Here is a 14,196-nt window from a genome sequence, read left to right as displayed (position 1 = left end):
ATCCATTATGCAAATCAGGCCAGTGGGCAGAACTGACTCAGCTTCTGCTGGTTGTATTGAACAGGCGAGAAGCCACACGGGGCGCTCAGGTCCCATGCTTGTGAAACAGGGACCACTTATATACGCCATCTCCAACTCCTCAAAAGATTCCATCAATGGTGTCTCCGAAAAAGTTTACACATCACTGGGGAAGACAGGCAAACTAATGCCAGTGTACTGGAAGAAGCAAAGATCTCCAGTGTCGAAGCGATGATGCTTCAACATCAACTTCGTTGGACTGGTCATGTTGTGTGGATGCCTGATGATCGTCTTCCAAAGCAACTACTCTATTCCGAACTTAAAAATGGAAAGCGTAATTGTCAGGGGTTCAGGAGCAGAGGCAAGGGCAAGGGAGGAAACAGAGAGCGAGGGGGAGGAGGCAGAAGAAAAGATGAGTGATGACGACGACCCGAGATCTCCGAGTCTTTCCAGTGAATCAGAAGATTCACAGAAAGGAGCACCAGTGGCCAGGGCAAGGGGGGAGCCTAGGGGGACACCCCAGGAAGATAGAGCCAGAGGGGACTCAGAGGGGAGCAGTTGGAAATCGGGACCAGCGTCACCGCCAGAGAGCAGGGAAAAGGAAGGGCGCCAGGGATCAAGCGCTGGCAGCTCACAACAGGGGGGAGGGCACGAGTCAGGAGTGGCCACACCTCCATCGGGGAGCGAAGAAACGGTCAGACGGAAGGTGGAAGGTTGGGCGCGCGCACCAAGTTCAAATGCACAGGAAGGTGGCGCAGTAGGCAGCCCGGAAAGGGAGCCAGGTCCTAAAGCCCGCCGAAAGGAGGGAGAAGAGTCAGGGGGGTCAGCGTCAGCGTCAGAGGAATCCAGGAAGGAAGAGACCCCGGGGGGCAGAGGGACCCAGAGAAGAACAGTCAGGCGGAAAAGGTGGAGCAAGGCTAGGATATTAAGTTGGTGTACAAGGGGCGGAGACTCAGATGGAGCTTCGCCGATCTAACCATGAGACGTAGAGTTGCACGCAGCAGCTTGAGAATGGAAACTGTAACTCAATAAAGACTTTTATTTAATGATCGCTGGCTAGCGTGATCCTCTGTGAGCTAGGATCTGGAAGCAGCTCTGACAGTAAGCTCCATCCCTAGATTGTGGGCATCTACGTCCTCGCGCAGAGGAGAGAAAGCGGGTGCCTACTAGCGAGCTCACGAACGGCAGACAACATGACGGCCGAACAGCAGATAGTGGAACTCAGAGAAGCAGTGACACGACTGAATGCCGAGGCTCTTGCATCCAGGAAGAGAGAGGAGGACGCAGCTGCCGCCTACAGGGATCTCCAGGTCAGGTTGGAAGTGCTTACGAAGCAAGGGCAACTGACACCCAAACCGGAGGGGATTGGGTTGGGGAGACGAACAGGCGGTCTGGTCTCTCACTTCGATGGGAATTTGCAACAGTACCCCAACTTTAGAGCAGATGTAATGTGTGCACTGCAACTGCTGAACAAAGACTTTAGAGATGAGCAAGAGAAGGTGGGATTCATCATGTCCCATTTGCATGGAGATGCTAAAGCATGGCTGCGCAATTTGTGGAGAGATAAGGATCCGGCGCTCCAAAATGCGGATGCCTTTATTAAAGCGATGGATGGGTGCTTTTTATCAAGCATTGACGTGGATCTTGCTCGGCAGGAGATACATGGACTGAAGCAAGGGAGGGCCAGCGTAAGGCAGTACCATGCCCGCTTTTTCGCTTTGGTCAGTGCCCTGGAATGGGACAGAGATTCGGCTCCTGTAAGAGACCTGTTTTGGGAGGGATTGCACGGCTCGGTTAAAGATGAAATTGCGAGGGGGGAGAGACCCCGGACCACGCAGGAGATCGTTCAGAGGGCGCTGGCGGTGGGGGTGCGGCTGGAAGGACGTCCGTGGAGCAGGGACGAAGGGCGTGGAGGGCGCGAACCAGCTAGGGGCTCCTCCTTCCTTCCCAGAGAAGCAGCGCGTGCGCAATCCACGCCTCCGCCAGGAGGAGGAGCGGAACCTATGGAGGTTGGAGGTGCAAGGGCTCAGTCAGCAGCCAGAGCCCTAGCACCGGCAGCAGTGAAAGCGAAGCCTCCTAGAGGGAACAGGAAGTGTTACATCTGCGATGATCCACAGCATATGGCGAAAGAGTGTCCCCAGAGGCTCCACAAGCACACTGCAGCCTCAGCAATGGTAACTGCAGCAACGCAGCAAGGACAACCACAGCAGGGAAACGAAGGAGTCTGGTTGGAAGAAGAGGCACTGGGGCCCAGCCAGACGTGTCAGTGAAGCAGTCCCCAGAGATTTTACAGCCCATGGACCCCCTCCCGCCCAAACCGGTAGTGAAGCTCACCGCGTCGCTCCAGCTGCCCAATGGAATCACCATGGACGTGCCAATCACCATTGACTCCGGAAGCAATGCGGACTTTATAGGGCAGGACTTTGTCGACCGGCACGCTATACAGTTGCTGCCTGCCACGCTGCCCCTGCAGGTTGTCACGGTGGATGGCAGGGAGCTGCTAGGGGGGCAAGTGGTGAAGCAGACGCCACCAATGGTGATGCGACTTGGGAATCACAGGGAAATCATCAGCTTCAATGTCACTCAACTATCGGACACGCCCATTGTATTGGGCATGAGTTGGCTGGACAAGCACAGCCCGACGCTGGCTTGGTACCAGAGGCAGCTGACCTTCGGCTCTTCCTTTTGCGCTGAACACTGCATCGTGCCCAGGCAGGAAGGAGGGGAAGAGGAGTCACAGCTGCAGCTAGGCACGCTGCAAGCGGTTCCCCACAAGTACGCAGAATTTTTGGAGGTTTTCTGCGAGAAAGAGGCAGACAGGCTACCCCCACACAGACCATATGACTGCAAAATTGACCTGCTGCCGGGGGCGGCGCTGCCCAAAGGGAAGCTGTATTCCATGTCTGAGGACGAACTGCAGGAACTCAAAGAGTTCATAGATCATAATTTGGAGCGCGGTTTCATCCGAGAGTCCAAGGCAGCGGGGGGCAGTCCGGTATTCTTTGTTAAGAAGCGGGACACGCCCCAAAAAAGACTTGTAGTGGACTTTCGCATCTTGAACAGTGTGACCAAGCCATCGGACTTCCCCATGCCCCGAATCGACGACCTCCTCGCAAAGGTACGGAAGGGCAGAGTGTTCACCAAGTTGGACCTGCGAGGGGCATACAACCTCATTCGCATGCGGGAGGGAGATGAGTGGAAGACAGCCATGTTCACGCCCCTGGGCACCTACGAATATAGAGTTATGCCTTTTGGATTGCAAAATGGCTCCCACGTTTTTCAAGCTTTCATGCATCACGTGTTGGCGGGGCTCCTCTACAAGACGTGCGTCTGTTTCTTGGATGACATCCTGATCTTTTCGGAATCGCAGCAGGAGCATGACAGACACGTCAAGGAAGTGCTGAGCAGGCTACAGCAACATAGGCTTTACGCCAAGCTGGAGAAGTGCCAATTCGACGTGACCGAGGTGGATTTCCTGGGCTACAAGTGGTCTGATAAAGGGCTCGCCATGGACAGCGCCAAGGTCCGAGCAGTGTTGGATTGGAAAAGCCCACGCAACCGGAAGGAGGTCCAACGGTTTGTCGGCTTCGCGAACTTCTATCGCAAGTTTATCAAAGGCTTTGCGATGCAGACAGCGGCCATCACGGACACGCTCAGCTCCAAGAAAAAGAAGTTCATCTGGACAGAGCAGGCGGAGCAGTCCTTTCAGGCACTCAAGCGTCTCTTCGCGTCGGAAGAGCAGCTGCTTCATGTCAACCCCAGCAGGCCGATGAGGGTGGAGACAGACGCTTCGGACAGAGCCGTGGGAGCAGTCCTGCTGCAGAAAGACCCGCAGGGGGTTTGGAGGCCGGGAGCGTTTTACTCAAGGAAGCTCAGCAAGTCCGAACAGAACTACACCATCTGGGACAGGGAGTTGCTGGCCATTCATGCAGCGTTCAAAGCGTGGAGGCACTTCCTGATCGGCGCCAAGCACACGGTGCAGGTCTGCACGGACCACAAGAATCTAGAGCACTGGCGCACGGCACAGTTCCTGAACCAGAGGCAGATACGTTGGGCTGAGTTCTTTGCGAATTTCGACTTCCGAATAGAGTATGTCCCGGGGGACACCAACATCATGGCGGATGCTCTCTCCCGTAAGCCACAGTATCTGGAGGAGGCAACGCCAGCGGCCGCCATGCACATCTTCGCACCAACAGTGTGGGCGTGCGCGGCGGCAACAGTTGACCTGGATGCGGTGCGACGAGCGTTGCAGGATGACTCCTTCGCGCAAGCAAAGATGGCAGAGGTGCACAGGGGCACGGCAGCGACCGACGAGTTCCAGCTGCGAGATGGTTTGCTCATCCGTAAAGGGGCCATCTACGTGCCGGGAGACGAACTTCGCGCCAAGGTACTGCAGCAGCTGCACGACGCGCCCACTGCCGGACACTTTGGCAAGGAGAAGACGGTGGAATTAGTAGCCAGAGACTTCTGGTGGCCCGGAATGAGAGGGGAAGTCGCGGACTACGTGGCGAGGTGTGACACCTGCCAGAGGTCCAAACCAGTGCACAGACCGCCGGCCGGACTGCTGGAACCGCTGCAAACTCCGTTCGAGCCATGGGAGAGAGTGGCCCTGGACTTTGTCACGGATCTGCCCAGCTCGAGGGGCAAGACGGCTGTGCTGGTGGTGGTGGACTTGTTCTCCAAGATGGCACATTTCATTCCGTGTGCGAAGGTGGCCACGGCGGAACAAACCGCCAAACTGTTCATAGACCACGTGTTCAAGGTTCACGGTCTGCCGCGGTCTATTCTGTCCGACCGAGGGCGACAGTTCATCTCAAACTTCTGGCAGAGGCTGATGGGCTTCCTGAACGTCAAGATCAACCTGGCGTCGGCTAGACACCCGCAGACCAACGGGCAAGCGGAGCGGGTCAATGCCATCATGCAGCAGTACCTGAGATGTTATGCGAATCAACAGCCGGCGACGTGGGTGGATTACCTGCCTCTCGCCGAGTTCGCCTACAACAACACGAAGCACGTGTCCACGGGGGTCACGCCGTTCTTCGCCAACAACGGGAGGCACCCTAGAACCTTCCCGGGACTGGAAAGAATGGGGGAGGGGGAGCCGCAGACAGCAGATGCGTTCGCGTCGGAGTTGCAGGAGGTCCACGATCAGCTGCGGCGGCACCTGGAGCTGGCTAAACACGCATACAAGGTACAAGCGGACAAACACAGAAGGGTTGGCGAAGAGATCCATGTGGGAGACTGGGTCTGGTTAGCAGCCCACGCAGTGCCGGCCAGGTCGTTGGCGAAGAAGAAACTAGGGCATAAACAACTGGGGCCCTACCAAGTCGAAGAACAGGTCAACCCGGTGGCTTTCAGGCTGGCTCTTCCGGAGGGTTCCAGAATGCATCCGGTGTTCCACAGATCGGTGCTCACTCCCTACAAGGCACCTCACAGGTTTCAGGAACCAGGAACGGCACCGGGTCCGCTCCGAGAGAGAACCGGGCAAGGGGGAGTGGCACAGGAGGAGCGCATCAACGAAGTCACGGAGATTTTGGACTCCAGATGGGGGGAAGAGGGGGTAGAATACCTTCTCGCCAAGGAGGGCACCCCGGCCAGTGCCAACAGCTGGGTGCCGGGCTACGCTTTAGACGAACCTCTGCTCAAAGAAGAGTTTCATGCCCTCTTCCCACATAGGCCAATGCCAGCAGACTTTTTCGACGACTGGCTTTTCACGCCCACGCTTTCAGCCAGCACGTTCCGGGGGTTCGACTCGGACGAGGAACCGACACGAGACGCCCGTTCCCCAGAGGGGTCACCCTCGGGATCTGCTTCAGAACCCTCGTATTGGTGGGATGATCGACCAGAGGAGCAGTTCCGCAGAAGGTGGCTGGAGGGTCCAGGACGAGCAACGTCTCCAGAAGGCAACGAGGGAGAGACGGACATGGACGTTTTCGGGGACGACCCGGGTTTCGAGCACGGCGGCACAGAGATGGAAGCGGAGGTGACCGTCGTCAACGAGAGCAGGGAGGAAGAACCGGAAGACTTCGGATGGCGGCCCGCCACGGGAAGCGAACTGTATCCGACATTCGTTCCCCTGACACAGCAGCACCCAGATCCCGCACCGGAAGGAGGGGAGGGGGGAAGAGGGGGCTTCGAGGGGGGGATGGATGTCAGGGGTTCAGGAGCAGAGGCAAGGGCAAGGGAGGAAACAGAGAGCGAGGGGGAGGAGGCAGAAGAAAAGATGAGTGATGACGACGACCCGAGATCTCCGAGTCTTTCCAGTGAATCAGAAGATTCACAGAAAGGAGCACCAGTGGCCAGGGCAAGGGGGGAGCCTAGGGGGACACCCCAGGAAGATAGAGCCAGAGGGGACTCAGAGGGGAGCAGTTGGAAATCGGGACCAGCGTCACCGCCAGAGAGCAGGGAAAAGGAAGGGCGCCAGGGATCAAGCGCTGGCAGCTCACAACAGGGGGGAGGGCACGAGTCAGGAGTGGCCACACCTCCATCGGGGAGCGAAGAAACGGTCAGACGGAAGGTGGAAGGTTGGGCGCGCGCACCAAGTTCAAATGCACAGGAAGGTGGCGCAGTAGGCAGCCCGGAAAGGGAGCCAGGTCCTAAAGCCCGCCGAAAGGAGGGAGAAGAGTCAGGGGGGTCAGCGTCAGCGTCAGAGGAATCCAGGAAGGAAGAGACCCCGGGGGGCAGAGGGACCCAGAGAAGAACAGTCAGGCGGAAAAGGTGGAGCAAGGCTAGGATATTAAGTTGGTGTACAAGGGGCGGAGACTCAGATGGAGCTTCGCCGATCTAACCATGAGACGTAGAGTTGCACGCAGCAGCTTGAGAATGGAAACTGTAACTCAATAAAGACTTTTATTTAATGATCGCTGGCTAGCGTGATCCTCTGTGAGCTAGGATCTGGAAGCAGCTCTGACAGTAATGCTGGTGGTCAACAAAAGAGGGTTAAAGACTCTCTCAATGCAAATCTAAAAAAATGTAGTATAAACACCGACAACTGGGAAACACTGGCCTGCGAGCGCTCCAATTGGAGAACGGCCTTTACCAAAGGTGTCATGGGCTTTGAAGATGCTGGAACTCAGGACGCAATGGAGAAATGTGCTAAGAGGAAGGCACGCTTGGCAAACCCTCACTGTGATCAACTCCCGTCCGGAAACCTATGTCCCCACTGTGGAAGGACATGTGGATCCAGAACTGGCCTCCACAGTCAATTACAGACTCACTGTTAAGACTGCGCTCATGGAAGACAATCTTACTTGGCTAGAGTATTCCTGTCAAGATTCAACAGGCACTTTCCAGAAACAGCTGAAGACATTTTTGATCCAACAGGTTTCCCCAGATAGATAAAGGGGGTCTTTCCCACTATGCTTCACTGGAATTTTAATCTTGGGGGTTTTTTTAACAGTTTTTAATTATCTTATGTGCAAATCACCTTGGGACAGTGGTTTAGAAAGTGATTAACAAATTGTAAAAATACGGAGGCAGAGGCTAGCCATTGGGCGAGCAGATTCTGTTTCACTTCTCTCCTCTACCCCCCCTCCCCCGCCTGCTTTTCCTGAGAAGGATGTGGACTATGTATAAACAGCCAAACATGTGTCAGACCTGTTAGCAAAGCAAGTCAAAACAATAACAGGCAGGCAGGCTTTCCATCTAAACTATTTGCTTTAGTCTCCACATTCCAAGGGGTAAGTTTAGTGTCTGTTTGCTGAGAAACAAACGCTGTTTAAACACAGATGCAATCAAGAGAAAGGATATGGGACAAGAATCCTGGCTTTTTTCCAGGAAGGCTCCATTGCAAAGGTCCAGAATCAGATGGGCTCTTAAGAACGGAGCAAAACTTATTGAATCCATCTGCGGATTTAACAGTGAGAGATGTCTGACTGCAGAACCTCCCTCGGGAGGTTATGAACTCTCCTCCCTCGGAGGTTTTTAAGCAGAGGTTGGGTGGCCATCTGTCCTTTAGCTGAGATTCCTGCATTGCAGGGGGTTAGACTAGATGACATTTGGGGGTCCCTTCTGAAATAAAAATTTTAAGGTCTTATATATATAATAAATGTTCATAAATGTACCAACCAAGCACGTACATAGATCAGCACAGGAAGACAGTCCTGAAACCATTTTGACTCCCAAACTGACCAAATGCTTTCTCTGCAAGGAGAGAGGGGATCAGAGAACCTTCCCATTGTCTCAGGAATTGGCAAATCACCATCTCAAAGGAATGGCCAGACTACCAGGAAAGGCAATCAGATAAGACATTATCAGATAACCTGGCAGATAGGAAAAACAACACCATTCAAATTTCTGTTGTAGACCGCCTTTTCTGTGATGTAGGTATGATGTTTGTGGGAGGGGGTCTTGGGTTACACCCCTTCTGTGATGCATGTATGATGTATGGAGGGGTGGTCTTGAGCTCCAGGGAAGGCAATTTAAATTGTCTATATAAGGGCGGGCACACCTTTGTTCTGGGTTCCTCCTCTGTCCTCCTGCGTGTGAGGGGAGCACCCTGTTGCAACAGATCAATAAAGATCAGGCTTACGAGCTGCTTTGCTTCTCAATATTCTCTGGTTGGCCTCTGTTCTTTTCTCCGACTGATGGAGAACCTACAAAGGACTCTATAAGGGCTCTTGCGTTCCCCATAAGGGAATAAGGGCAGATTTTTGTTTATTACACTTCCAACTCAACATTTCTACGATTCTTTGACCTGTTGGTGCTGAAGGCAGAGGAGAGGGCTGGGGAGAAGCAGCGATACAGCTCAACTGCTCAGCTGTCTCCTTTCTCATTTCCCACCAGTTCCTTCATCAGAGTCAGTCATATGGAAGGAAGTGGGACATGGGCACATTATGCCACAGTGGCTCAGACAGTCATGCATAACCTCTGAGTTCATTCATCATGTGCGTTTGGGGTTTCAACAGGGATGGCGTCATCCGGTGGGCGAAGTTTGGTTGTGAGCAATTCCTTTGTCTGGCCCTCATCTGTGGGAGTGGAGGGTGATATAGTGGACCCCCGAGAGGCCTGTGGAAAACTTCTTAGTTTTCTTAACTCCCAAGAGAAGGCAGTTCCTTTCCTTTGCTTCTTAATCCTTTTGCTCCTGCAATGGATTTACTTGGAAGAGAAGGGGCTGAATTTTGTTATTTATTATTTGGAATTCCATCCTGTTTTTTGTGGGCGGCAACTGCCAATTTGAATTAATTTTGAAGCTTCGGGAGACAAACGGTGAACTTCTTAGCTTTGGGGGAATGCATGCAGCCCTAGTGTGAATCTAGGGCAAAACGGGGGGGGGGGTGAACTTGCTGAAATGGGAGGGGCAAGCTGTGCTGTGCAGCCCCCACTCAGGCACTCCCTATTGCAGCTGATCTCACCAGGGCTTGCTGTGACTGCCGATCAGCTGATTGGACCATCAGCTAGAAGGGGACATGAGGGTCATCTAGTCCTACCCCCTGAAATGCAAGAATATTTTGCCCAGCGTGTGGCTTGAACCCATGACCCGGAGATTAAAGGCCTCATGCTCTACCAACTGAGACATCCAGGATACTCAAGAGGTCCAGAAAAGGGCAACCAAAATTATTGATATTCCACACTAGGGATCATTAGGGAAAAGAGCTGAAAAGAAAAATGCTGGTATCATGACACCGTGATGTAAATCTCAGGTGCAACTGCATTTGGAATTCCGTGTAGGGTTCTGGTCACCTCACCCCAAAAAGGAGATGGAAGAGTTGGAGAAAGTTCAAGAAAGGGCAATGCAGATAATGGAGGGGATGGATCAACAACCTTACAAGGAAAGGCACCAGCATTTGGGAGTTTTTTGTGTAGGGAAAAGGCAAGTTAGAGGGGATAAGATACAAGTTTATAAAAATTAGGCATGGCATGAAGAAAGTGGATAGATAAAAGTTTTGCTCCCTCTCTCAGAATATTAGAGGATATCCAGAGAAACTGAACATTGGAAGGTTCAGGACAGACAAAAATAATTTATCCACATAGCGCATAGTTAAATTGTGAGGTTCCCTACTGCAAAATGTGATAATGGCCACTAACTTGGATGGCTTTTAAAGAAGATTGCAGAAATCCATGAAGGTAAAAGCTATCAGCAGTGACTAGCCATGACAACTCTGTATTATCACTTTTGCTTTTAGGTGAAAAAACTTGTTCAGATCTCACCTCTGTCCTGAATTGGCAAGCCACCCTGCGGGCTTCAGCCAGCACTGATACCACCCCTACCTTGCAGGGTTGTTGTACGGATTGTCAGGACAAAATTAATGAGCATGTTTTTAAAACCTCCTTTCATCCGGATTGACTCCAGGGCAGGATACAGGTTGGTTTGTTTGTTTGTCTGTTTTTAAGCACACAAGACGAAACTGAGGGGGAAGGAGCGGGCAAGTACACTTTAAAAGTGCAAAAGAACATTTCAAAAGGCTGAGCAAACAAAAAGGTGTGGGGTTTTTTTACTTGGCGCCTAAAAGAAAGCTGTGATGCTGCCAGGTGAGCCTCAGGGGACGGCATCCCATAACAGAGGAAGAAAGCTTCTCTCACTAAGCGCCACCCACTTCGCTTGAAAAGGGAAGGCACAAACAGAGGTGGACATTGGAACATGATTTCAGAGCAAAGGCAGATTGATAAGGAAGCTTATTGGATCGACCTGGATGTTTACAGGTTAATGAATGTGAAACTCTATTGCCCAAAGCAGCCTCCTGCAAACTGCTGCCCTCCATAAGTTGTTGGGCTCCAACTCCCATCAGCCCCAGCCAGCATGGCAAATGGCCAGGGGGTGATGGGAGTTGTGGTCCCCAGCATCAGCAATTACTACTACTTAAAGAGAGATATTCCCGCATCATATTTTCTGATCAGAGCACTTTGACATTTCATCTTGCGTAGGAACAACTTTGGACCACAAACCCCAGCTGATCCTGCCTTTTGGAGACATGAAGAAGTTGCCTCCACCAACACCACCTATATTATTATTATTATTATTATTATTATTATTTGCTTTAAATATCCCCCCTTTGCATGGTTCTCCCTGCCTCCTCATTTAATCCTCACAACAACCCCGTTAAGCAGACCAGGTTGAGAGTAAGTGCCTGTTCCAAAATATAGCTCAGTCGGTTAGAGTGTGGTGTTGATAATGCCAAGGTTGCAGGTTTGATCCCTGTATAGGACAACTGAGTATTCCTGCATTGCAGGGGGTTAGACTAGATGTCCCTCAGGGTCCCTTCCAACTCTCTGATTCTATGATTTATGGCCAAGGGAACCCTGGTCACTCCCAGGCCTTTGTCCAACACTCTAACCACTGCACCATGCTGACTTAAGTCTCTGGTAGACTGCATCTGTCCGTGGAGGTGCCACTTAGCTATTCCAGAAGACCCCCCTCTGAAAGCTCTACCTGCCAGAAACTTGCCATCCTGCCCTCACCCCCCCCCCCCAGTGCTTTGCAAGGGTTCTTTGCACACACACACCAAGTCCTTAATTGCAAGGGGGTGAGACCCCTAAGGCAACCCCTTCCCCAGCGCTCTCTCTCTTTGTAGAACTCACATGAGATCCGGCCTGTGGCGATGAAGGATAGCACAGAAGGCCAAACCGTCCCGGAAAGAAGTGGTCATGTTGGTGATGCTGACATCCCGGTATCCTTGGCACTGTTGCTTGCACCACTGCTGGAGGGCTTGGATAGCTGCCATCTTGGAGGGGGGCGATGAAAATACGAGGAGGCGATGGAGAAGGAGGAGAGAGCGTTTCAGAGCCCCTCGCCTTGGCTTCTGGGCTGCTCAGCGCAGGGTTGGAGACGCCGGCGGTCTTCCGAAGCGCGCCGCCGTCTAAAGCTCTCCCCGCCCCTATCCAGCCCCCCAAGTCGCCCCGCGCCCTCCTTTTTCCATAGCAGGAGGCGAGGCGAGGAAAGCTGCAGGCAAAACTGTCTGAAATCCCAGGCACACGTGTCTAGCAGCGGGGCAACGTCTGGTGGCCAGCCACGTCGCGCGCTCCAAAATGTGCCAAATTGTTGTGGGGCGCGGGGCGGGCACTCTGTGCGAGAGACCCTCCCCAAATCCGGCGCCCGGGAAGAGCAGCGCCGGCGCAAATCCAGCCCCGCTCCCGATCGGTGGAACGGAAAGCGCCCGCGGCGCTTCCGACGTGCGCCAAGACGCACGACCTCTCCAAAAAGTACCCCAGAGGCGCCCGAAGGAGCGGGCGGGCGGCCGAGCGGAGGGAGCCCCGTAAGGAGCGATCGCGTCGGGGAGGCTCCGCCGGGAAAGCCGGAGAAACTCCAGCCTCCGGATCTGTGGGAAAGAGGAGGCGGGGAGGGAAAGGAAAACTTCGGCGGCGGGGGGAGCCGGGGAGCCAATGGCCGAGCCTGGAGCGCAGGAGGGCGGGGAGCGGGACGAGACGAGCCGAACTCCGCCTCCCGGCTCTGCCCTTCCTCGCTGCTGTCGGGCCTCCAGCGGCGATCTTCTGCGTGATTACTCTCCGGTGCGCTCGGGAGTGGTCCAGTGGGGTGTCCTGGCCTGATCCTATGCATGCTTACTCTGGAGTAAGGCGCGCTTGGCGCAGTTGAGAGGATCGGGTCCTTGCAAAGGATTCCCAATGGTGGGTCGAGCGGTCGGATCCTGATTGCACTTTCTCAAAAGTAAGCTCCTAGAGTCCTGTAGGACGTCCAGCCCAATCCTATTGTCCAACAGGAAAACGATCTAGATCATTTATGATTATTATTTTTTAAACACAGGGCTCGGCTGGGGGGAGCTGTCCATTTATTCCTACTTTTGGCTTCCTGCTTCTTAGGTAAAGGTAAAGGGACCCCTGACCATCAGGTCCAGTCATGGCCGACTCTGGGGTTGCGGCGCTCATCTCGCTTTACTGGCCGAGGGAGCCAGCGTACAGCTTCTGGATCATGTGGCCAGCATGACTAAGCCACTTCTGGCGAACCAGAGCAGCACACGGAAACGCCGTTTACCTTCCCGCCAGAGCGGTACCTATTTATCTACTTGCACTTTGACATGCTTTCAAACTGCTAGGTTGGCAGGAGCAGGGACCGAGCAACGGGAGCTCACCCCGTCGTGGGGATTCGAACCGCCGACCTTCTGATCGGCAAGCCCTAGGCTCTGTGGTTTAACCCACAGTGCCACCCACTTCTTAAGCAGTTACTAATCCATAAGAGGGCCTCCTATCCCCTGTTTTTGGCACCTCTGGAGACAATGGAGAAGTGCTCCTTCCTGGGTAAAGTCAAACTGTTGGAGAGTTACAGCGCCCGCCGTGGCTGTAGAGACCGATAGGGGAGAGACATGTTTTGTTGCAGCTGGGACACATGAAAGTGTCCAGTTGTGCTGCTGCAGATGCACCAGGGCGAATCTTCTCTCTGCTCCTCCCGGGGGTCATTTCTCCTCTGGTCACTGCTGTGGATGCAGAACTTGACTGCTCTTGTCTCCAGGGGATTCCCGCAGACATCTCCTGAAACAGACGGTTGCCAACAACTACAAATAGTATCTTTAGCAATGCTTTTCAACCAAGGCTGACACAACCCCCCCCCACACACAAGTACACTATATAAAAGAATATAGGCCTTACCCCTTACCCCTTCCTCTCCCCCCTCTTCTCCAGCCTTATACTGTACTCAGCACTAATGTTTCATAACAAATGTCACTGGTCTGTGAGAAATCCTGAAAAAAGAGGCAAGGCATGTGCTTTTGTAAACCAAAGAGATCTTTAATCAACAACAACAGCAATGCTTTCCAACCGATTTCCCCAGAACAGACACTAAGCTAACCAGCCTGTGATTTCCCCCTGGAAATTCCCCACTGGATCCCTTAAAAAATATAAAAAATAAAAAGCATTTTCATTGGCCACTTACCTGTCCTCAAGTTGATCTTGGGGACAAATTACATATTTTTGTAAGGAGTGTTACCGGAAAAATCCGAGGGCTCCCTTGGACAAAAACAAAGACACCAACCAGGATAACTTGGAGCAAAACAGCAGCCTGTAGGCTTGGCCTTTATTGAACTGTTGCAACAGGGTGTTCCCCTCACTTGCAGGAGAGAGGAAAGACCCAGAAAGATGGTGTGCAAGACCTTATAAAAACTTTTGAAATTCCCACCCTCTAGGTCAAGCCCACCCCCAGAAACATCATGCATACATTACAGAAAGGAGGGGTTGACATCATGCATATATTACAGAAAGGAGGGGTTGACATCATGCATACATTACAGAAAG

General features: G+C 53.1%; 1 protein-coding gene across 2 annotated transcripts in view; it reads right to left on the bottom strand.

Moving 5' to 3' along the window:
- The window catches only part of MICALL2 (MICAL like 2), a 57,922-nt gene extending 46,114 nt beyond the window's left edge, over positions 1–11,808 (bottom strand). The window contains exon 1 of one of the 2 annotated variants that reach the window (XM_080981019.1): positions 11,536–11,808. In XM_080981019.1, the coding sequence (XP_080837145.1) occupies positions 11,536–11,678 (143 nt within the window). In that variant the 5' untranslated portion in view covers positions 11,679–11,808. The remainder of the gene's footprint in view (positions 1–11,535) is intronic. The other variant, XM_080981020.1, reaches the window with a different exon arrangement.
- Positions 11,809–14,196: the final 2,388 nt, after the last annotated feature.

The sequence above is a fragment of the Podarcis pityusensis genome, assembly GCF_964106645.2.
Source record: "Podarcis pityusensis genome assembly, chromosome: 14".
Classification (NCBI taxonomy): domain Eukaryota; kingdom Metazoa; phylum Chordata; class Lepidosauria; order Squamata; family Lacertidae; genus Podarcis; species Podarcis pityusensis.
This window is presented reverse-complemented; position numbering and strand designations above follow the sequence as displayed.